The following is a 25,265-nucleotide window of genomic DNA, read 5'->3' on the forward strand; positions in this document are numbered from 1 at the left end:
AATTTCATGTAAGGTTGTAGATGTTTATTCAAAACAAGTATAGGGATATATATATATTTGTAAAATACACTGCAATTTAATTTTGAACAAACTATATTGTTTTTCCTTATGACTGGTAATCCTCTATGAACTGCTATAAAATTTTGAATGTATGATAGAAAATATTTCAGCTTTTAAAATTTTAATTTTTCTGTAGAGAGTCTATAGAAAATCACTGGCAGAAAATGACATGCAAAAATGGGGTGTGTCATGTTTACAGAGTATCATAACCTTTATCCAATAAAAACAAAGAACAAGAACGGACAGATTTTGTAAATCCTATTTCCAGCTATAGTGGATAGTTTTATACACAAAATAGTTAATGGATTTTTGCTTTTAATTAGTAAACTGGTCATCTATGTGAAGGGAGCTCAGACATTCAAACTGGAAAAGTAGTATTCTTAATTTGATCTGAAGTAATCTTTGACAGCCATGGTTTATCTCTACCTTGTATAGACTCAGCAGGCCTTGGGAAGTCCTCCATTTGCTATCAACAAAAACTTATTCCTGTTGAAATATTTTATTTTGGTTTACTCTGCATCATTTTTTTCTTCTTCTTCTTCTCTATTTAACAGGCAATAACCCCAGATGGGTGGAAAATGAACTTATCAAATATGTAATTTCTTCTATTATAAATTGTTTGTTCCTTAATTTCTGTGAAAGGTGACTTTGATAAAGGAAAGAAAACAAACAAACAAGCAAAACAAAACACCCAAAACAAACCCACCAATGCCAAAACCACAAAAAAGGTCTTATATTGTATTACTCTGTATATAGTAACCAAACTAATAACAAATACCATTCCCATTCCATTCAATATCCAAGTAGTACAAAACACATTGGAATGAAGACAGGATTTAGAAGATGCACTGCTGAGTATCTTGATTTCTTGTTATTCCTTCGTGCACATTTCTATAGTATTCTGTATGTCTTGCTAAATATGTTCTCAACACAACTTTTCCTGATGTTCATCAGACATTGGTAATGGTTATGGGAGTGACAATCAGCTATTTCTGTAATAATGTGTGTCTTATAAATATGGGCATATTTATAAATGTTCTCTCAATCTTTTTTCGTCATTTATGTAGGAAAAGTGTGTATTTCAAATTAGCCTGTCTATTCAGTTCTGTGAAACTGAATTTTTATGTGATGTGATAATTGAGATCTTGATGTTCTTAAAAGAAATCTTGACATAAATTTACATGGGTCGCTGTTACTGTGATTTCCAATAAGTAAATGAGCAGGCAAACAACAGATTATCTCAGAATTGTGTAGCATAATTCTATTTCCATTAAGTACCCTGTTCCTTTGGCTTACAGTTCACCCTCATGTAACACTCAATATTTATCAGCAGATGGTGGTTATAACACATAACTGCCTGGATTCAGGAATTATTTTATTTCACTGCATTCTCAGTATGTCCAAGACTAATTCATAACTTCTCTCAAAACTGCTATTATTTTATACAGTATAGAAGATATCAGCATTGTTTGGAGGAAAAAAAATGTCTCTATAAGTTATCAAAGTCAGGCATTGGTATGGAATCGGAGAAAGAAAATATAGAGAAGGAAAAAAATAAACACTACCTTTCAAAAGATCTCCTCAAAGGCCCATGTTTAAAAGGGCTTGACTGTTTCTTACTAATTCCATTTTAATTTACTAAATTTCCTGTAAACTGTGCAGTTGATATGGTTCTCAGTAGTTTGTAATATATAGTAACTATTTTCAAGTTAAGCAGACATATAATCAATGGAAAAGGGAAGAATCAATGGACAGTGAACAAATTATATAGTGATATGAATGAATTTTCCCCATTTAGAAGCAAGAAATTGACAGAATTAATTTAGATTTCATTTTATTTGCAATTTATTTTGGTACAACTGTTATTGCAGATGAAAAGGTGTGTGTGTGGGGGGAAGCAAGACGGGCTACTTAGGACTAACAAGATTGTTATGAATAAATACACTGAAAGCATTTATTTGGTTGCCTAAATTCAGAAAAGAGGTGTGATATCTCTTGTGGAAAGGCATAAGGGGAATGAAAGGACGAAGGACGAAGACACATCATTACATTTTGGTAGGTACTGTGCTAATACTTACAGCTTAGATGGATTACAGTGTGCATCTGCATCATGAAATAGAAAAAAGGCTATTAATACAGTTCTATTACCTACACTGCCTCTACCCACACGGTTGTGTCCCACAGAAGTATCCTGATGTATCATGATCTTCTGTCTCAGACTCGACTTGTCTGTAAATGGCTTCTACAAAGTATGAACAATGTACTTTCCTTACTTGTTAAGATATATTGGGGGGTTATTGCAGTCAAATGAACTCTTTTTAGTGCCACTGCACTGGTACATCTGCATATCTTCGTGGGAGATGAAGACCATGCTGATTTCCACATTACTGTGATGTAATTACTACCAGAAAAACAGTGAACCTTTTCAAAGGTATGCTGAGGACTAGGCTTGCATGCAGCTGCAATCACAGCTGGGATGTAGATGCGCATGGGAAGAGCAAAGGATGCAGATACAGAATTCTAAAGTCAGAAATACTTTTTTTTTTTAATCCCATATGTGTCATAAACTTACCAGGATATTGATATCTGAACTTCATGTCAAGTGAATTCATTGGTGTGCCCAGTCCCAAGTACCTGAAACTCCAAACTGTCTGACATCCTAGTCACACATTAGAGACTGTGGAGTCTCCTATCCATTTCAGCCATTTTCATTTGCTCTCTGCAAACCAGGACATGAAAGAAAATACAAAACTGAGTCTTTTTTTTGTCATGGGAAATTAGTTTTGGGACCTACAGGTTAGACACAGCTATGGTGTGTGTCCTGGTTTAGGCTATGATAGAGTTAATTTTCACAAGGAGCCAGCAGAGGTGAGCCGAGCTGTCCAAAGATGTTTTACACACCACGTGATGCCATGCACCACATAAAAGGGTGGAGTGGGTCTGCACAGTTCCAGGATAGTCTGAGTGTGGGCTGAGCACCCAGTTGGTTGTTTGGTCGATAAAGTGCTTTGTATTATCACCATTTACGTATTCTGCCACAAGTCCTATTGTTGTTCCCCTCTCCCTGTGCTGTGTAAGTACACTGTCCTATCCCAAACCCTCACTGCTTTGGTCCTCCCTGTCCCACTAGCAGAGCAGGGACTGAACAGGGCATAGTGCTCAGCTGCTGCCCGGGGCTGAACCATGAAGACATGTTACCTTTTTTTCCTGTGTTCACTGTTGTCAATATTGCCTTGCCTATTTTGTAGTACTGCACTTGGGTGTTCATCCTTACGTGCTACTTACTGTTGTGTAGAAGTAAGAAGTGCTTTGACCAAAACCTCCTACAAACTGCATTAGAAAATTTTAATTCATCCTTAAAGCATTTTTTTTTAATTCATTCTGTACAATTATGAATGTATTTTCATAACTTGTGCAAATTTGCTCATCTAATGGCTTAATTCCTCTTTCATATTATAGCAGTGTGAAACAATTTCAAAGGAGTTTACTTCACACTTCTCTGTTATTTCTTCACATCTTCATCAGTAATGTTAGATTGTATTTATATTTACAAAAACATTGAAAATGCTATTGGTAAGTTTGCATATACCTGTATATGTATTTTACATGCTTGGAGCAGTTGTCTATTGTAAATTTTGGCTGGAACAGGGTTTTGTTTTAATGTGTGTAATTCAAATGTCTTTCTTAAAGTGCACTAAAGGAAGACATTAGGATTTGCTTACTGTTTGGTTTTTTTATTTATTCTAGTTGCTGGAGTCAGAAAAATAAAAAAGAAAAGTGTAAATGATGCTCATTATTTTTGTTTGAGATGTCAAACAAGTCAGCAGGGGAAACTTGGACACTATGAAATACAAAGTTTTTTTTTCCCTTCTGTGAAAATGAAAGCTGAACCAATACTTATATTGGTATTATTTTTCTTATACCACGTGTATTTCTATTTAAAATTTTGTTAAGCTGAAATATAGCCATCTGAACACATCTATGATCTTGTTGTATTTCATGTATAATTTATGTTTCAGATGGAAGACATTCCCCCTTTCCCTCCAAAATTTTGTATATTCAGCCTTAGTTCCTGTTACAGTTAAGATTCTCTCCACATTCCAGTCACAACTTTGCCTTTACTACAGTCTTTCCCTTGACTTTACCTTTCACAACACTGCTTTCTATATGGCTTAAGGCAAAAGATTCAAGCCATGTATAACTTCAGATTGAAAAACCTTTCCATATAATTAACATAATGAAGCATTATATTAATAGTTTGACAGCTGGAAAATGTTGGATTTTGGCTGAAATATATGCAGACCTTCTAACTCTGAAAAATGTATAGGGAAACTGTAATACACTCTACATCGCATAAATGGTCAATCTGAGTATCATTAACTCAGATTTATTATGATTCTTCTAAACATGCTTATGACATCTTAAATGTGAAAGTAATATCCATAAATAATAAGCAATGCGAAGGAACAGGGAAAAATAAGTAATTTAGGTGTGTCCAAAGTGACCCTTTCAAAAATGAGAGGAAAACAAAAAAGTTTCAGCACTTACACAAACATATCGCAATCACCATTTTTAGCTGAAGCTCGTGGGCTGAGGATAGAAACGTGCAAAATATAGGAAAGCAAAATCTCATGTATATGTTGTTTTCATAAAGCCGTGTGCCTATTTACCTAAAGTTTCCAGGAAACTTGACTGTAATTATCACTCTGAGCTTACTCCATATAAAGAAGGTTATATAGATAGAAATCCTGGTTTTGGCTAGGATAGCGCTAATTTTCTTTCTAGCAGTTGGTGTAACTATGGTTGGGAGTAGGATGAGAGCAGTGCTGATAACACACTGATGTTTTAGTTGTTTCCAAGCAGTCAGGGACTTTTCAGTTGTTCATATTTTCCTGCTAAAGAGAAGGTGGGAGGAGTCTGGGAGGGTACACAGCCAGGACAGATGACCTGAACTGGCCAAAGAGGGTATTCCATGCCAATTATGTCATAAAAGGGGGGCTGGTGGGGGGCAAGCGCATGGCACCATGATGTGCAGTTTGGGAACAGGCCACCTTTGGAACACCTCTGAGCTGTACGGTCTGAGCTGTGCCATTCAGTGTATTGTGCATCACCAGTTTCAGGTATTGTGCTATAAAGTCCTAGTATTGTTATTTCTCCCTCCCTTTGCTGTCCCAGTAAACTGTCCTTATCTCAACCCATGAGGTTTGCCTTTCTCTTCCCTCTTTTTCTTCCTTCCCCCTCCTGCTTTTCTTTTTACTTTCCCCCTTCCTCCACCCCAATGGGCAAAAGCAAGAGAGAGTGGCTATGTGGTGCTTAGCTGCTGACTGGAGCTAAACTACAAGAATAGAGATGGGAAAGTAGACAGTATTTACCTAAACCAAAATAATTTAATTTCTACCAAGACCACAAGAAGTGTTATTGAAATAAGAGCTTGTAGCATCCTAGCCAGCCCCAAAATCCCACAGAAAATATGTTGAGTTCTAGTGACAGGTAGGATAATAACTATTGCCCCCACTGTATGATTTCAGACCTTTGTGAGATTTATAGCAGCTAGGACAGCACTGGCAGCAGCTCAACAAATATTCTCCTTCATTAACATTTTAGCTAATTAAAAACTCCAAAGATATCTTAATAACTGCATGGTTCTTCAGTGTGGATTTCAGTAGCAGTATCTGTGATGCATTAATTTTCTATTTATGTGTGTTTAATCAAAATTTTTATGTATGTGCTAAATGGCAATGTATTTACCTGACTTGAATTTGTGACATCAGCACAAACTTCTTAATTAAACAACCAAAGTCTGTGTGTGATGGTAACCTAAGTGACTGTATATTAAACAAGGCAAATGACATTTACTTTTCTTATCTTCTGTTTTCCAGCATCTGGTTCTAGTGTTCAGCTGTCTATTGTTACAAATTCTCTAGAGAATGATATTGTGAAAAATGCTGCTGACATCAGCTGCAGGTGCTGATTTTGACTTAGTAGGTAAAGGTAAATCTAGTTTTCATTCAGGAAGACTTCAGCAAATTATTTAGTAGTCTTTTGGTTCTGCTGATACAAACAAAATATGGAGAAAATTCATTCCTTTCACGTACATCTCTACATACCTATGGGAGAGTCCTGGGAACCAGAGCAATTTTCTCAAATTACTCAATGTGCCTCCTCCCATTCCCACCCTACATGCTAGGTTGCAGTCAAATCTGGAGAGGTGGTCACATTCATTATTCTTGCGAAAAAATTGTGTTTCAGAGCACATAGGGTTTGTTTGTTTGTTCTCTCTCTATCAACAGCTGGGTTGCAGGTTTTCATCCTCAAGAAAAGAGCCAAACTGTTTGTTATGGTTTGCCATACCCTGTCATTTGGCTGTTCCATAACATGAGATATAGGTTTATGGGAAGTGACTATGGTCATCAATTATGTCCACAAGTCAGAAATTATCACATCACAACATCCAGTGCTGCAACTTTAATCAATCCCTGGAATGGGTGCTAAATCCATCATTATTTTAAATGCTTCTCAATAAGAATGGATCTTTTTCTCATAGATTTTTCTCTCACCAGAAACTTCTGAGTGAATTCTTTCTCTGTGTGTGATATCCCTTGCTGTTTCAGAAGCACTCAAAATGCACTGTAGTTCCAAAGGATGTGCACAGAGATAGGGAGGAATGAAAGCTCTGGCCCTGGAAGCAAGAGGAGTTCATCACTTGGATGGATTACCCCTTACCCTCTGCAGAACTAATTTTTCTGGGCTCAGCTCTACACTAATAAGCATATAGGAAATACTCTAGTAGGGGAAACTAATGATTTCTATAGCTAGGTACTATATCTCAGTGGCAATAGGAGATGCTGGTTTAAGAGAGCATACAAGTCTGACCACTGTAATTTCTTTCTTTTACACTCCCTGCACCATGTCCTGAGCATCTACAACCCTCACATTAGAAGAGGGATGTTTTGCTTTGTTTTGTTTTATGAATCTGATGTCCTTGAACTTGTGTAGTTACTCACTGCCCTAACTTCGGACAAGTATTGCATTGACCGAACTGGGTGTTGTTACACAGTTTCCTGTTGTGGGTTATCCACAATGATCTGAAGAATACATCAATAACAGGAGTAATTTACTACTTTCATTCACAATTTTATATGCATATATGTATTTATACTTGTAGACAGATGTCTACAGATCAAGACAATGTTTTTCAGAGAGTAATACAGCATAATGCAAGAGTAATAGAGAAAGATATCAAGATGTGAGGCAATGTGATCAAAGAGCGTTTTTTGGTCTAAAACATGTAAACAAGCTTCCAGGTCTGCAGCACCAACCAAACAAAAACAGATTGTAGGCCCGATGAATTAAAGGAAGCAGATCACAAAATGCATATTTCTCCTAAGCTGTTCAGCTATATGTTATTTCCAGAAATATTCAAGTTACTATCCTTAAACATATTTACTTTTACATGAAAACATTTCAAGCATAAGACGGTGATGATTTTGAGCTTCATGCTTATTGATTCACAATTATCTCTAGCGCAAAGTTTCAAATCGCAATTTTGAAAGGTTTTTTTATTTTTGGGAGATCCTACTTTGCAAACTGAGAAGCTAAATATTTTGTGGACAGTGTATGCACCTCAATAAAGAAAATCTGTTAACTCCTCAATATGCATTTCAGAATGTGATTGTGACTCTCAAAATACCGTAAATGTTTATCTAAAGTTAAGCATTCAAATGAATAGTAGAGGAAGGTAGGTAAGGTCATTGTTTGACTTAAAGCACCACTGGGATCCTTCGTTACTGCTTCTTTATTGGAAAATGTAACCAAATATAAAACCCACAACAGAATCTGAAATTGTTTTTCTGTTCTTCGGACAGTGTTGAAAATGTGAAGTGTCACACCATCCGAAGGGTACTGAGTGAAAGTCTGTCACACAGTCATCCATCTCATGCCTTTCTCAGTCTGAGTGCAATTCCCCTGACTTGTGCCTGCTCCAAGACACATAGGTGCATAAAAATGCTTGGCTAAATCCAAGAAGCAGATTCTCAAAAGTAGGGATATCATATCATAAGGTTTGAAATCAGAATGGGTCATAATAAGCACCAATCCTTAAATCTCTGTTGTGATAATGTAGCTTCCTAAGTGAAGTTATTGTTTTAAGAAGAGTATGCTGAAAACCAGTAGTTAGGAAATATTTAAAGGTTGTTGTTACTACTGGGGTTTTATTTTTGTACTATTTGGAAGGTCATCCCTGTAATTATAGGAAAAACAAGGTAGTGGCAGGAACAATTATCAAAACAACTTAATTATTTTCCTGGCACATGAGAACCTGGCATGTGTAATGCCATTTGGAGGGGGCCAGAGATGGGCTCCAGGTTCCACATAAAGCACAGGCTGATTGTACCTGTCTGATTAAGCATGAAGATTGTGGCTTGGAGGAAAACCATGATAGGGTTGCCTGGGACTTCACATGAAACATGAAAGAGAAATAGTGTCTGGAGAAGCCAAAGCATAGCGCCCAAACCAAGCATAAAGCCCTGCAGACCAATGGTGTCTCTTCATCAAGAGTATATATTTCATCTGAAAGCTAATCAGATGAAATGGGAATAATATGGAGATATTAGAATATACAGGAGCTATTCAAGAGGGATTTTAAATTTTATTCTGTTTTTCAGATTCTCACAGCAAATATTAATGAAAAAGAAGCCCAGCAGGAGGTGCATGAAGGATGAGTTAAACAAATATTAGTTTAACAGCATGGATAGTCAAAGCTTTTGCATCTGGTTAAAGGAGATAAAAATCTGAATGTATCAATGCTAATTTTGTAATAAATTTATGAACCACTGAATTATTTTTTTGGGGGGGAGGGATGGAACGGGACTGGACCCTTTAATACTGACTGCATCCTTTGCTGAAAACCTTTTTTTGTCAGAGTTTCTCTGTACTTTGGAGAAGCACACAGCACACAAAGTAAAACTGATTGATTTGCCAATTATCCTATGACTCCATCTGGAGTAAAATGTTGACCATTGACTTGTTGACCATTTGGAGACGGGTTTTAAGATAGAGCTTTAGGTTTTGCTAATAGTGGAAGTGAGGGGTCAGGAGTGCTCCTCTCTCAAATAGTTTTCACTCTTGATGTGTCCCGTCCGTTCCGCCTTGATCTTCTCTTCAAATAGATAAGACCAGGTACTATGCTGGATTTATCCCTGTGCAGTGGCTATTCAGTTCTGTATCTAACCAAAATAGCACTGTGACTTTAAATCTGTTTCAGCAATTCTGCTAGAGTTTTCTCTTCAGAACACATATTATGTCACTGCTTTCCTCACCATAAGAACTGTTCATTTAACTTCAAATAAAAAATTATGTATTTTATTGAAAGGTACTTATGGAAGTGGAAATAATTATTAATAATCATAGCATCATAAATAGTAGGTTTTATTTAACCTTTTCTCTTTTAACCTCATGAAAAAATCAAAATAAATCTTTGTATTGAAGAAAAAAATCTTTTATATATATATACACACATATATGTGTTCTCATAGCTTTTTAGAAGAATAAATTTTTTTTTAAATTTGGGGGGGGGTTGTTTCACACACTTCAAATTTAGATCAGCTATAGCCACCTGAAGCACAAGGACAATTAATTGCCGTACTTCTAATATAATGAAAACAGAAGAATAAATCCTGTCTCCCTCCATTAATGGTGTTTTGGAAGGACTAAAGAATTTCTTCTGGGATAGATTCACATTTTGCCATTCACTTCATGCCTTTTGTCATGTGATTCTAAATCTTTCATATGGAATGAGCGGGAATCAGACTGTGACCTCTTCCACTTCTCAGTGACTAGCCTGTACAGAGATAAATATGTTTTCCTGTTCTGTGAAACTTAGAGAAGAGGTTAAAAAAATCTTTAATGGTATACTTTGCTTTCTTGCGATAGCCCCTCTTCCATTTACTTCAGCAACATTATATGAAAAAGTACTTGCTTGCATTCAAATTCCTTTTTACTTTTATTTTATTGTCCATACTATTTATTTATATGTAATTAGTACACGTTTAACATTAAAGATAAATATATATATTGTTATCTCTTTTAGTCACTATGCTACTTTTTCCAGTATAAAAAAAATATTGATTTAAAGGATCTTTAGTCTCTGCATTTTAAATGCAAATTCTGCAGTGGTAGAGACATGGTAAGCAAATACTTTCTATATTTTATTTTTCATTTGTTAATTCAGTCCTGTCAGTCAGCTACCTGACCCAGTTATATTTGAACACTTAATGCTCTGTTGCCTTCTGGTATTTGACAGTGTTTATTCATCACAAATGCTGATTAAAAAGAAAAATATGCTTACTTCCACAATCCTTGTAAGATTGAACTGTCAGAAAAAGCACCATTTTTAAAGCTTGCGTCAGTAGTTGCAACATTTTTAACAGTGTGATATAGTAGTGTTAATTCCACTGAAGCTGCATAGAAGTTACAGACCAGAACTTTTAATAAGAACTAAATTTGTTCTCAACATTTAGAAATCAATTCAATTTCAGCTCTTAATCAGAAATATATAGCAATATATACAAACTTTCAAGGGGCTGAAATAGCTACAGGCAGTGACAACAATCACAAATTTAAAATTAGGTAAATATATTTTATGAATGCTTGAGTAGAGGTATAGCAATTTGCCACTTAATACTTCTGTGTTGCATTTCTATGCATTAGAAAAAGTTGAAGAGATCATTTATATCACAAATTCAAGCATTCAAGCACTGTTCACCAGGTAGGTAGCTATTAAATATTTAGTTTTGCTTTTTCCTCCTTTTCATAGTCTGCACTTATATCTTATTCAACCCAATACTTTCAAAACATATTTTCAATCTAATAGCTGATTCATGGCTGTGTTTATGATATTCCTGAGCATTTTGTGATGTGTGGGAATACCTTACACATAGCCATGTTTTGAGGAAAGGCGTTGGCAATTATCTTTTACAGATGGAAAAAAATAAAGAAAAATGTACATAAAGCAAAGATTAATTCAAATTTTATTAATAATTACTTGAAGCATCACCAATTATTTTATGGCAGGGTTTGGTCTAAAATTTTATTCTGGCAGTTGAATGAACTACTCCAAAGACCTCTTTGAGGTTTTGTTAAGACTTCTACAGCTTACACAGAGGGGAATTGATGCAATTTCTCATTGGGTTTCCTTTATGGAAATGGAGAATACATAAAAACAATTTATCTTCAGTTAAGGCTAAAAATCATTCAATACTATCAGCCTGGTTGTCATTTTCTCACTCTTCCAATTTGACAAAAAGAGTATGATGGCTTCCATTGGAAGCAGGCATGCTCATCCCTTGAAATATGAGGCAAAATAAGGAAGAATTTATAAATTCTGAAATGTTCATGCTTTCTCATTCTTCCTATTGCACTCTGATGTGTAAAATCAGAAAAGAGATATTTCAGCAGTTTCTTGACCATAGATTGATATAAGAGAGAGAACATGTTAGTTCAGTGTGTTTGTGTTGCTACAGCAATACATACAGCACAATTTGACTGCAGGTATGTATTTATATAACTAATCAGAGGTCACAGATTCTTCTTTTGATTGATACCAAACATAGTGTTAAATCAACTGATTATCCTGGCTAGACTAACATATCTTTCAGTTTCTAGAAGACTGAAATGTGTGATGATTCCTGCAATGGACAGGATTTGATGTACCAGATACAGAAAGAAAAGGCTCACTGTTCTTGACAGTAGCTTGTTGACAGCTCCTCTGTTTGTCTTCAAGGTAACTATTCATAAACCTTTCTCTGACAGACAAGATGTTGCACAATGCCACCCTCTGGTGCAGTCAAATTGCCCTTTCTAGGTAGTCAAATATTGATTTGCTCTGATGGGTTTTGCACGTTTTTTTATCACCAGGCTGGCAGGTACCACTAAACCAAAATATAGTCAAAACACTTCCTATTTCAGAATCACTCCCATAATGTCATCAATGCAATAAATATACAACATCACAAAAAGTATCTTGCGAAAAACGTTTTCCTCACCCTCCCACCTTTTCATACACAATAAATGATTGCCTGATAACAGACGATGACAGGTCTGCAGATTGCCACTAGCCTAATCTTCTCTTCACACAGGCTTAAAGCTGTGAGGCTGAGAAATACCAGCCTATGAAACTCTAATATGAAGCTAGGGCTATCCTACGAATACAATTACCTTTTGTGGAGGTTTCTAAGCTGGAGAGATCTTTGAGGCAGACCTGCTTGGGCGTTTTAGCATAAGGAGCTTGCCAAGACTAAGAGACTTGGCAAAGGTTTTATTAAAATAAAAATGTTATTTTAAATATCAACCAGAAGTTACCACTGGAGACAGAAGAGAACTCTCAATATCCACATTGTCTTTAAATCTTGGTTTCTTTTTTTTTTTTTTTAAATTTAATCCATGGGGGTTCTTTTATTAGCTTGTCAACACCCTCAATGCCAGCAAACTCCATTGGGGAAACTGCCACTGTCTAGACCCCAGTTTCTGTTGTCCTGACACACCCTATGCATGATCTGAGCACACAGAAGATCTCCAGAGAAGGCAAGCAGTGACTAAGCAAAGAGAAAGCATTGTAGAGAACAATAAATTAGACAAGGTAGCCTTTATTACTATATTGGGCATTGAGGGAGCATAATTTTTCCACCCCTTCGAGAAGCATAGAAGGACAGTGGGAAAAGGGAAAAGAATTGGGAATTATTATTGTTTTGCCTTTATTCCATTGCCTTGTATTGGCTTTGACTGATATATCTTCGTAATCTTTAAAGATGACTATATTTATGCTATGGATGAAGTTTTCACTTAGCCTTGTGAAATTCTCAAAAAATCATCTTGCAAATTCTCTTTTTTTCTATTAAGAACAAAGGCTTTATAAAGGCTCATAGTTTCTGCTTTTCTTCTTAGCTTCAAAATCATTGCATACTGTGTGTTCCCTCTTGGGAGAGAAGAGATGAGGGGAAGTGCAGGAGAAGAGAAAAGAGAAGGAGAAAGGAGTTTGGAATAAGCAGTTTGATTATTTTCTAATTTCTTATGTCCTTTTTTTTTGGGGGGGTGTGTTTCTTTAGTTTTGCTTTTCACAAGCAGTTTATCTCTTTTAGCACTGGAACTTGAAAAACATGAACAGAATCCTTGAAAACAGAACAGACAAAGACCTAATGAGATTATCTGTGTCATCCCACTTCCTCCTGGTAGGGTCAGTGAGGACTTTCTGACAAAAAACATTTTAATTTTTTGTGAAAACCTGCAGTATAAAGATAATTTGGAATCTCTGATTATTTTTTTTACCAGGAACTTCACTGTGTTGACTGTGTATACCATCAAATACTTTGATGTTGAATGTAAATCAACCTTATGACAATATCAACACAAGTTGTTGCCCGGAACCTGCCTAGAACTTCAGGGTTTTTTTAGCAGTCTTTTATGTAATTGAAGAAATAAAAGCTGTCAGATCTCATGAGAGCTGCTCTATCTGTACCAAACAATGCCAATTCACTGTTGTTATTCATGTGTTTGAAGTACCTGATCATAACAGTTGTTTTCAGAAATGATTCTTTATTTTGAGAAATATGATGTACGAATTTGATTGTAAAATTGTAGCTTAGGCCTATCAGTACAAAGATTTTTCATTCGTGATATTTCATACTTATGCTGTTTATACTTGGGTGATGAATCATGTGATTAGATAACTTCACTACTTTTGAAGCTTGGATAAAAATTTATTTAGGTTTTCAGAGTTTAGCAGCTGCCCTTTCTCCAAAATAAAACAGTCCTATTGGTTTTGGAAGATGTTGCATTTCTCTTACACCATTTTCTTCCCTGACTCTCCGTAATTTTTAAATGTATCGATCAAAGTTTATTGAAAACTTTGGGGTTTACCATTTTTTGACAAAAAAAAAAAAAACTTCCAACAATTTTTCAATAAAGTTCACATTGGATGCCTTCAGAAAATAAATTATTTTTAAGCAAATCAAGCTATAGCGCTTCATTGGTATTTGTAGTTAGCTATGCATGTATTTTCTTGTCTTTGTTGCTTCTGTTTTATTTTGGGGATTCATCTGCCTAGAGATCTGGCTGCTTGAAGCTAGATCAAATGTTTTTTTGAAAAATGTGCTAACTAAAGAATCCAGTGTATGTGGACATAATTTATTAATTTTGGAATACAATACATTTTCTGGTTTTTATTTTAAAAAATATTGGTCTAATTCTTTTTCTTATTTCTTTGATCTTTTCTGTCTTGATGACTTTTTCTTTTTGTTTTGATACATCATTATTTCTGCAGAGTTAATGCAAAGATAAAGAAAAACTTGGAGACTCAGAGTAAAGTAAAGACTAAAGGAGGAGATCTAGGAGACGCCCACTAATTCTTCTTCTTTTATTTAATCTTAAAATACTGATTTTACTTTAAGAGCAGGGCCATGATCTCATTGAAATCACAGAGAGGTGGTGGGACAGCCTAGACGACTGGCATGCTGTCATGTATGGGTATATGCTTTTCAGGAAAGACAGGCTAGGGAGGCGAGGTAGAGGAGTTGCTCTTTATGTAAGAGAGCAGCTAGAATGTATTGAGCTCCACCTGGGGAAGGATGAACCATCAGTTGAGTGCTTGTGGGTAAGAACCAAGTGGCAGGCAAGTCTGAGTGACACTGTTGTGGGTGTGTACTATAGGCTCCCTGATCAGGAGGAACGAGTTGATAGTTCATTCTACAAGCAGCTAGAAGTAGCCTCGAGATCCCAGGCGCTGGTCCTTAGGGGGACTTCAATTACCCAGATATTTGCTAGGGAAGCAACAGGGCCAGTTGTATGCAGTCTAGACAATTTCTGCAGTATGTAGAAGATAATTTCCTGCTACAGATGGTGCAGGAACCTACAAGGGGAGGGCGGATACTGGACCTTCATTTTACCAACAAGGATGAACTCGTTGGGGAAGTGAAGGTTGGAGGCAGCTTGGGACAAAGCAACCACGAAATGATAGAGTTCAAGATCCTGAGTGGAAGAAGCAAGCCAAAAAGCAGGATAGCTACCCTGAATCTTGGAAGAGCTAACTTGGATCTCCTCTGCAACCTATTAGGAGCTGTCCCTTAGGCTACGCTGTTAGAAGGAAAGGGAGCCTGGGAGAGCTGGCTAACATTCAAACAGCGCTTCTTCCAAGCACAGGATAGGTGCATCCCTTTGAGCATGAAATCAGAAAAGAGAGGCAGAAGACCTGCATGGATGAGCAGGGAGCTAATGAGTAAATTCAAAGGGAAGCAGAAGGTTTATGAACTGTGGAAACAGGGTCTGAGCACCTGGGAAGAATATAGGAATGTTGTCAGGGGCTGTATTTATGCGACGAGGAAGGCTAAAGCCCGCTTGGAAGTGAAACTGGCAAGGGACATAAAGGATGCTAAAAAGGGTTTTTTTAGATATGTGAATAGTAAGAGGATGACCAGGGATAATGTAAGTCCCTTGCTGGTAACAGGGGATTACGAGAAGGTGGAGATACTGAATGCCTTCTTTGCCTCGGTCTTCTCTCCAAAGGCCCCTCGGGACCCACAGATACTGGAAGAAAGTAATAGAGTTTGGGAAATTAAGAGCTTCCCTCTGTTTGAGGTGGGGGTGTTCCAGGAACATCTCAAAGGGATTAACACACATAAATCCACGGGCCAGGATGGGATGCATCCATGTGTCCTGAGGGAGCTGGCGGAAGTGATTGCGGAGACACTCTCTATCATCTTTGACAGGTCTTGGATAACAGGAGAAGTGCCTGAGGATTGGAGGACAGTCAGTATCACTCTGGTCTTTAAAAAGGGCAAGAAGGAGGATCCCAGCAACTATAGGCCTGTCAGCCTCACTTCTGTCCCTGGAAAGTTGATGGAACAACGTGTTCTGGATGCCATCTTCATGCAAGCAGTGAAAAGAGAAGAAGGTAGGAGTAGTCAGCATACATTTACCAAGGGGAGATCGTGCTTGAGCAATCGCATAGCCTTCTATGATCTCATCACCAGCTGGGTAGATGGAGGGAGAGCAGTGGATGTCATCTATCTTAACTTCAGCAAGGCCTTCGACACTGTCTCCCGTGACATCCTGATAGCAAAGCTGAGAGAGCACGGGATAGATGAGTGGACAGTGAGGTGGGTTGAGAATTGGCTCTCAGAGGGTGATGATCAGTGGAACAGAATCTGACTGGAGACCTGTGATTAGTGGTGTTCCCCAGGGCTCCGTGCTGGGTCCAGTCCTGTTTAATATCTTCATTGACGACCTTGATGAGGGAATAGCATCCACCCTCAGCAAGTGTTGATGATACAAAGCTGGGAGGAGTGGCTGACAGGCAGGAACACTGCGCTGCCATCCAGTGAGACCTGGACAGGCTGGACAGCTGGGCAGGGAGAAACCAGATGAAATTCAACAAAAGCAAGTGTAGAGTCTTGCACCTGGAGAGGAATAACCGCTTGTATTAGTACAGGCTGAGGGATGACCTGCTGGAGAAGAGCTCAGTGGAGAAAGACCCCGTGGGTCCTGATAGATGACAGGTTGGCCATGAGCCAGCAGTGTGCCCTGGTGGCTAAGAGAGCCAGTGGGATCCTGGGGTGCATCCGGAGGAGTGTGACCAGCAGGTCAAAGGAGGTGATCCTCCCCCTCTACTCTGCCCTGGTCAGGCCCCACCTGGAGTATTGTGTCCAGTTCTGGGCTCACTGGTATAAAAAAGACCGGGATCTCCTGGAGAGAGTCCAGAGGAGGGCTGCGAAGATGATTAAGGGCCTGGAGCATCTCCCCTGTGAGGAAAGGCTGAGTGAGCTGGGACTCTTCAGCCTGGAGAAAAGAAGACTAAGGGGGGACCTTATTATTGTTTATAAATACCTTAATTATGGGATGCAGGGGGAATTGGCCAGCCCCTTTTCAGTGCTCTGTGGGGATAGGACAAGGGGCAATGGCTGCAAGTTGGAGCACAGGAAGTTCCGCACCAACTTGCGGAAGAACTTTTTCACAGTGAGGGTGACAGAGCCCTGGGACAGGCTGCCCAGGGAGGTGGTGGAGTCTCCTTCTCTGGAGATATTCAAGACCCATCTGGATGCCTATCTGTGCAATGTGAGCTAGGGAGCTGCTTTGGCAGGGGGGTTGGACCCGATGATCTCTTGAGGTCCCTTCCAACCCCTATGATTCTATGATTCTATGATTTTATATGTTATTTTTTTTCAATAGCCATGTGTTTAAAACGTGTTTGGGTTTACAGTGCATGCTAGATGGAACATGTTAAGGACGTGATGAAATTTTCCTGCAGTTGAATTCCACTTCTAAATGATTATATGTCAACAACATATGATTGTTTATGATCAGTTAGGTTTTTGAAATGTATACTAAGTTTCAAAATATGTCAGCTAAGTCAAAAGATGGCAAGGAAACTGTTTTTAGCAGCATTTAGGTGCTGTACCTAATACAACAGTTTTTCAAATGAGAAAGTGACATGCATCTATAAAAATGTGAAAGGCACAGCTGCAACACTGAAGAGATAGTGCACCTGTATGTTCTCTCATCCTAAGAATAGTCGATTCTTAAACTGACTCTCTGGAGGGAATATAACAAATGCTGTAAAGAAACCCTTATGCATTAATTACATAAATTGATTGAAGGCACAAATGAAAAATTTCTCTCACGTACTCGAAAGGCAAGATTATGATAAACTTCAATACATAAGACTATATTAGGTAATTCATTTTTTTTTTTCATGGGTGAAAACATCATGCTTTAGAATGGAGAAACTAAGGTTACTGCAGAGTTTGCCACTGCTCAGCTGTAAAAAGGCAGCTCAGTGGGTCACCAGTTTGCGCCATAAGCTTCTTCTTCAGAAACTGCTCAAAGCAGAGGCTAAGTCTCAGAAGCATGGTTGAGAGGACATGGGTGAACTGGGATAAGAGTAATGGAGTAAGGGTTTCACTGATCCCATTTTCTGACTTCTCTTCTGCTTTGCATGTTAAGAGGGAGCCTACTCAGGGTTTTTGGGGTGCACAGAAAGGCAGCCAGCAAAGCTATGTGAAATAGTATTTTCAGGCATTAGTACATTTTTAGGAAGGTAATTGCTAGAAATACTATTCAATTCCATTAAATAAGAAAAAAAAAAAAACAAAAACTCATGCAGTATACTGGGCCAGTTCAGTGAAGTTTTGTAGTCTTATGAAGAGAGGCTGAGCAACTAGGGACTTTTTAGACTAGAGAAGACTGAGTGGGGATGTTATCAATGCTTATAAATACTTGAGGGGTGGATGTCAGAAGGATGGGGCCAGTCTTTTCTCAGTGGTGCCCAGTGACAGGACAAGAGGCAATGGGCATAAACTTGAATATAGGAAGTTCCACCTAAACATGAGGAGGAACTTCTTTACTGTGAAGTTGAAAGAGCACTGGTACAGGCTGCCCAGAGAGGTTGTGGAGTCTCCTTCTCCAGAGACATTCAAAACCCACCTGGACGCTGACCTGTGCAGCCTGCTGTAGGTGATCCTGCTCTGTCAGGGAGGTTGGACTAGATGATCTCCAGAGGTCCCTTCCAACCCCTACCATTCTTTGATTCTGTTGTAAATAAGAGCATGTCTGGTGAGATTGGTTATTCAGTGAGACTTCTTGAATTGTGAACATGAAGGTCTTCTGGTCTTGTGTCTCTCTTTTCTTATAAGGTGGACTGCTAGAGTAGGCAACTGCATTTACAGATGTCTGAATACTTGTAAGTGCAGAGTAAAATAAATAAAGAAATAAATAGTTGCTTTTCAACATGTTGTACTTTGCTTCCCCCTGAAAAACAAAACAACACAACGACAAAAAAGAAAACCCACCCCACACAACAAAAAACCCCACACCAAACCACAACTCATACTCTGAATATATTTCTTTTCACTTTGTTCAATTAAATAAGACATACAGGCAAGTGTCATGAATCAAACTCACTGGTGAACTGGAGGTAGAAGAGATTTTTCTTCAGATTGCATCCAATTTAAATGATGTTTGTGACATACAAAGTCTAGTTCATCTATTTTTAAGGTAGTAATTAAACAGGAGGTTATTCATGGAGCAGCTAATTTTGAGCAGTGTCCTTTTTGATTTGACTTTGTATTTCCATCTTAATATGAAAAATAAAGGTTTCAGGTGGTGTACAAAATGTTTTTTGTTGTTGTTTGTTTGTTGTTTTTCAATTCTGGATATGACAGGTGTGTGATTGTACAGTTTATGATTGTTCTAATATACATTGCACAGAACTTCACATATTATATGCCCACCAAGAGTACCAGCCTTTGATTAGCAAAGTATTTGTTGAATTAGGGAGAAACTAGTTTTAATGTGAAAAAATGTAATCAGGTGACTTAAAAGGAGGGATAATCTCCTGTCTCTTGAAATCATCTAAGTATAACGTTCAAAGCATAAAGCGGTGCATTTTCCAAAATGGTTGATGATGTTCAGCATGCCTATTTCTTCTTGACTAGGGATATTTCAGAAGGATTAGCATTAAAGAGATATGTTATTTGGTTTTCCATAACTGATCACTGTTCAGTGGATATCAGGTAAGTTACTTAGAAATGGAAGCAAATGAAGTCAGTATTAGCTTTGGAGAAGAAAACTTATCATCCCTAAGGTGCTACTTGGTTATAGTCTTCTGTGCATTTATTAGCCTTTTTTTTTTTTAATTATCATCATCATCCCCATCAATATTTTAATAGTTCCTAAATTGCATGTCCTTTTTTTTATAGATTATTATATCTTTGAACTGTTTGATTAGGAAGTGAGTAAATTTGATAAACTTTTGCTCGTAGAAGTTCACTTTTTTTTATATTGTTTCCTAGGTTCTGTATGGGGCTTAAAGTTAGCAGCAGATAAGTTGGGTCTATGGCCTGTAGTGAAAAAAAAGGACATCCAAGAAATGAAGGGATGTCACAGTATGATATACAGTCAGATGTTGACTTTTCTTGTCCCCTTCATATCTCACAAGCAATTGCCAGTTGTTTCTTTTCCTTCAAAATGAAACTTGTATCATAGATTTAACTTTGAATGTTGTAGTTTCATTTACTATATCTCCTGAAAATTCCTCACCCTGATGTTATTGATATAGATTGATACACATTCACAGTAGGCAACAAGTATCTTGAAAAAGTATGGTTATTTTTATGTTTTAGAATTTTTTTTCTTGGTCAGATATCTGTGATGCTGCTTACTTTACTTCTATCAGACTGAATATTCAGTTGAAAACACTTCAGAGCAAAGTTTATATCCCTATGCATTTTTTTATGCAACACCTAGCATGGTGGAGCCACAGGTTTCTCTTAGCATTTCCTAAATATATAAGAAAATGAAGGATGTCATAAGCAATTCTTGTACTGTACCAAGTACAAGTAACAGGACCTAACAGATACAAAGACTTCATATGCACATTTTTATGTGTGCACCAGTGTACCAGACAAGTGGGTCCTCTGAGTTGTGCAAAGAAAGACAGTGATAAATAATACTGTAGTTTGTTTGGATTTACCTTGTCTCCCATCACAAGGCAATTGTCTCTCAAGGGTAGTTGGTGTTTTAGATAGGTTCTTTGAGTCATTTCCTTACTACAGTTGTTCTAGCCATAGAGCCTTTTGTAGTTGTCTAATGTTAACTTCCTTCAATCATCAAAAATACATATTTCTGTTTCTGTGCATTAGGGGTACATAATGGTCTCTATTTTGTCACCTGTCATCTCTAACACTGCATTTGTCTAAAAGTTACCTAACTGTAATTAGGAACATAAATTCTGTTCCAGCCATTCAGAGTCCATTAACACTATCTTATCCCCAGTAGCACTCTCGGAACCATGCAACCAGGTTTTTGTAGAGTTGGGTTTTTCATCTACTTTACCAGTATATGTGCATGGAAAACTGCCTGGTGGAAAAAGTCTTTGGGATACTGTTGGACAGCTGGCTGAACATGAACCAGCGGTGTGCACAGGTGGCCAAGAAGGCCAGTAGCATCCTGGCTTGTATCAGGAAGTGTAACCAGCAGAACTAGGGAATTGATTTTTACTCCTGTCCTGAGCTCTATTGAGGCCACTGCTTGAGCACTGTGTTGAGTTTTTTGCCCCTCCCTACAAGGACGTTTTGCTGTTGGAGTGTGAGTGTGCCCAGAGAAGGCCATCAAAGCTGGTAAAGGGCTTGGAGCATAAGTCTTATGAGGAGTAGCTGAGGGAACTGGGGCTGTTTAGTCTGAGGAATAGGAGGCTTATAGGAGACCTTATCGCTCTCTACAACTACTTGAAAGGACGTTGTAGTCAGGTGCGTGTTGGACTCTTCTCCCAAGTAACAAGCAACAGGACAATAGGAAATGGCCACAGGTTGCATCTTCACTGAAAGGGTTGTCAAGAATTGGAACAGGCTACTCAGAGAGGTGGTGGAGTCACCATTCTTGAGATGTTAAAAAAATGTGCAGAATTGGCACTTCAGGACATGGCTTAGTAGATATGGTGGTTTTGGATTTATGGTTGGACTTGATGATCTTAGAGGTCCTTTTCAACTTTAAAGATTCTATGATTATCACAGGGTGAAGACTACCCATAAGCATCACTGATAAATGTGACTGTGATTTCATCATACAGCTCTAACTGTTTGAATTAGTCTGGTAGGTGCAGGAAAGAAACAAAAAATCAAGGATGTTGGAACTGTTGACTTTTTGTTCTTCAAAGATATTTGGGAAGGAGACCAGAGGGTGAGACTAACTTATGTAACAACTGCTATTTGGCCTTAGGTACGGGGAAAGATACTTCCCTTGGCCTACTTGGCAGTGAGGCCACTGACTAAATTTTAAAACCACTACTTAAGATGGTAACATCTCAGATGAGGGGGTAGAAACTCCTACTTCCAGGGGTCTCTGACACCAAATGGGGCCTGAGCACAAGACAGAAGTGGCTTTATAGGATCCAGTCTGAAAGCCAGGACTTCAACAGTCCAGTGGTCAAAGCAAGTGTCCAGTTCCACTGAGTCCCTGCTGGTGGTCTAAACTCAGCCGGCAGGATGAGCGCTGGGAGTGAGAGTTGTGTGGATAACAAATAATACCTCTTCATCCCATATACTCATCCTTCTTAGTAAATATATTTTATCACTTTATGTCATACAAAATTATCATATCCCACTGCAAATAACAGAATGCATTCATGACAAAGTAAAGCATCAACAAAGCAGCATCACTAGCAAAACACAAAGACCTAACATTAAAAGTGTTTGCAAATTTAACTAGGAGGGAAAATAAATTTGTTTAGTATTATGTGTATGATCCTTTGTAAATTTATTTCCTGATAAAGTTTCTAAATTCAGCTTATTTAATTTTTAGTAAAATATTCTACACCAGTAATTAATCTTACTGTGCATATCCATATTAAAGAGGGACTGGATAAGAATAGTTGCTATGAACTAGTCCCTATGGGTTGGAATAAAAGTGCTCTTTCTTCACACATACCAGTTTGCTAATTACCATCACTTTGAGCAGGAGAATACTAAACCTGAGATTTAAGCCTTTCTCAGAATAATATTGTTTTAAAAAAATTTTCTTTTATACAAAAAGAAATTCCTTAGTTGACTTCTTGTTGTAGCAGCTCCCTCTTGGTACTGTATGTCATGTGTACCTATGAAAATTTTAACTAATTCAAATGGATTTACTGGGTTCTCTACCCAGTAAATTATTATAATTTTGTCATGTCATAAACTGCTATAACATTAATGGAACCATATGGAGTTTATCATCTATCCAACTCCATCTCTTGGCAACATGGGGTAATATTTGGGGTGATTTCCATCTGTTTGAGGAATCAGTAATACTGACCTTTCCCTCAGGACCTCTGGATAATATTTTGCAATGAAATGTGAAAAATCGCAACGTGTTATGTGACTTGTAAGAATTGAATCATCTCAGACCCAACTGCTGCACAGCCATTTGTTTTCCTTCCTGGATTTAGCTCTATGATAACAAGGTCCACTGGCTTTTAGCTAGTTTGGAATAAGTGCAGTATACATTTATGTTTGTTGCAATACACTATGCAGCCATTCCTTGCATGAAAGACAGGGGTGATAGTCTTCATGCAAGCTTAATTTATTTGACATTTAGAATGGCATAGATGGTTTTGAGACCATTAATCCCTGACAGTGGAATTGAAACTGGAATAAATTCTTACGTTTGATACTTGTATATGTTTTCTATTTTTACAAATGGAGTTTTGTGAGTCTAGGTAGAACATAGAGCTACGGAGATCTATATTATTTTGGACACTATTTTATGTTTTCTTTGTAAGTTTACTCAATACTAAAAGATATTTCCAACAAAATTTTGTTTACAAATCTCTCTATGCACTTCTTACACCCTTTATTAAAGATCTCTTTGCCTACAAAAAACCTTCCTACTTTCCAAACAGATAAATAGATTTAGCAATAAGATTCTTGTCTCTCATCTGACAACAGAATTGTATGGGAATAGAGTTGGTATAAACAAGGTCAGAATCAAGTTCATAGTCACCTTGGTTAGCTTCTTTGATATTTGTTTCTTAATAGAGATTATTTTTCAGGTGATCATGCCTTCCATGACCAGAGATATTAGCATGTGTTCAAAACCATTTTTGGGTCTTTCAATTAAAAATGTCTCAGTTTGTTAGTGACACGCTGTGGATGAATGACAGACATTTATTAAATTAATATTTTAAGATAAACATTTCTTTAATTCACGAGTCATTCTGGGCAGTAACTGTGTGTATTCTAGGTCTCTACCAAGATTATTTAGTTATACCAGACCACAAAGCAGATCTGTGGATTGTGAGATGCCACAAAGGATTAAAAAATCTAGAAATCTTTAAGTTTTGTGTTATCAGAAAAGATAGGACTGCAAACAGCTGTACTTCAAAGGTGCTGTTGTCCATAATAGCTAATATAGATAAGTCTCAAATAATGTAAAGTCTTTTAAGCCACTAAATAAAGATCTCAGTTTATTACAGCAAAGTTGTTATTAATAAATAGAATTCTGTATTTCACTTGAGAAAGCATACATCCCAGTATACTGGCAAATGCTATGAGGTAAATGAATGAAGGCATACTTCTCTATTCCCTTATTTGATATATATGTTTAACAGTTGAAAACTGGAAATTATTTAGTGATAAAACTTTCATGGACTATAGGTAATAAGAAATTGGAACATTTAGTCTGAATATTTTCCTTTTTTTTTCACTAAACTGAATTCCTCCCACAATCATGAAAGCCTCAGGTGGTCCATGACATGCTTTTTTTTTTGACTTATATGAGAAATTGGGACTATTGCTGTATTAAAAAAAAAACACCAAAACAAAACCAAAACCAAACAACAACTATGGAGAAGAAGGGAAAATACCTATGGTGTCAGATGCATCATCTCTAAAATATTCTTTAAACATAAGGCTTACCTTGCCCACATACTGAGTATCTGGACCTGTGTACTCCTCCAGCAAGAAAAATTGATTCCACATCCAACCACGCTTGGTACGATGCAGTGTTTTCCCACCATTCTCTGACAATCCTGTTATCCTTTCACTGTGTGAATGCTTGTTAGTCCTTCTTTGGGATGGCATCATATGAATCGAATGAAACATACAGCTCCAAAGCAAAACTGTCAAGAAGTAAGTCCTCATCATTTACAGTGATGCTGTTATCCTCCACTCTAATAATTCACCAGAATATTTTTTCAACTGTTATATTCCTCTTGTGAATAGGACCTAGAGAATGGAGAAAAATATTTCAGTAAGTAGTAATTATTTTATTTCTCTGAGGCCATGGCCTTGCAACAGGAATACCAATAGTCTAGTGACCACAACATAAACTCACGGAAATTGCATACAGATATATAAATAAAGACCAGTGGTATGTTGGAACATATTCTTCAGACAACTACATGAAAGAATTACTCAGAGAGTGTTAGGTCAAGATTTTTAATGTCTCCTTCATCTTTTTCTATTTCACTCTCTCACCCTGTATATAAACATTATTTAAAACACATTCTGAGTAAAATATTTCTTCATTTGAAAACTTTAGCAATCAGTGGCGTCCTGGTACAATAAAAACCCAATTAGTAAGAAACCTTCCAACCTAGTATCTCCCCACTCAGTCTGATGATATTATCTATCTTACTATGGCTACAGAATTGTCTGCAGATCTCATTTTTCTGTTACTTCATGATAAAT

General features: G+C 37.4%; 1 protein-coding gene across 1 annotated transcript in view; it reads right to left on the reverse strand.

Annotated features, from left to right (window-relative positions):
* LOC311205392 (cadherin-9) overlaps positions 1-24,719 on the reverse strand; it is a gene marked incomplete at both ends in the record, with an annotated part of 77,238 nt that extends 52,519 nt beyond the window's left edge. The window contains one exon of the mRNA XM_084279800.1: positions 24,492-24,719. Coding sequence (XP_084135926.1) covers positions 24,492-24,719 — 228 coding nt within the window. The remainder of the gene's footprint in view (positions 1-24,491) is intronic.
* Positions 24,720-25,265: the final 546 nt, after the last annotated feature.

This window comes from Gallinula chloropus, assembly GCF_964237585.1.
Source record: "Gallinula chloropus genome assembly, chromosome: 2".
In the NCBI taxonomy this organism is placed as follows: domain Eukaryota; kingdom Metazoa; phylum Chordata; class Aves; order Gruiformes; family Rallidae; genus Gallinula; species Gallinula chloropus.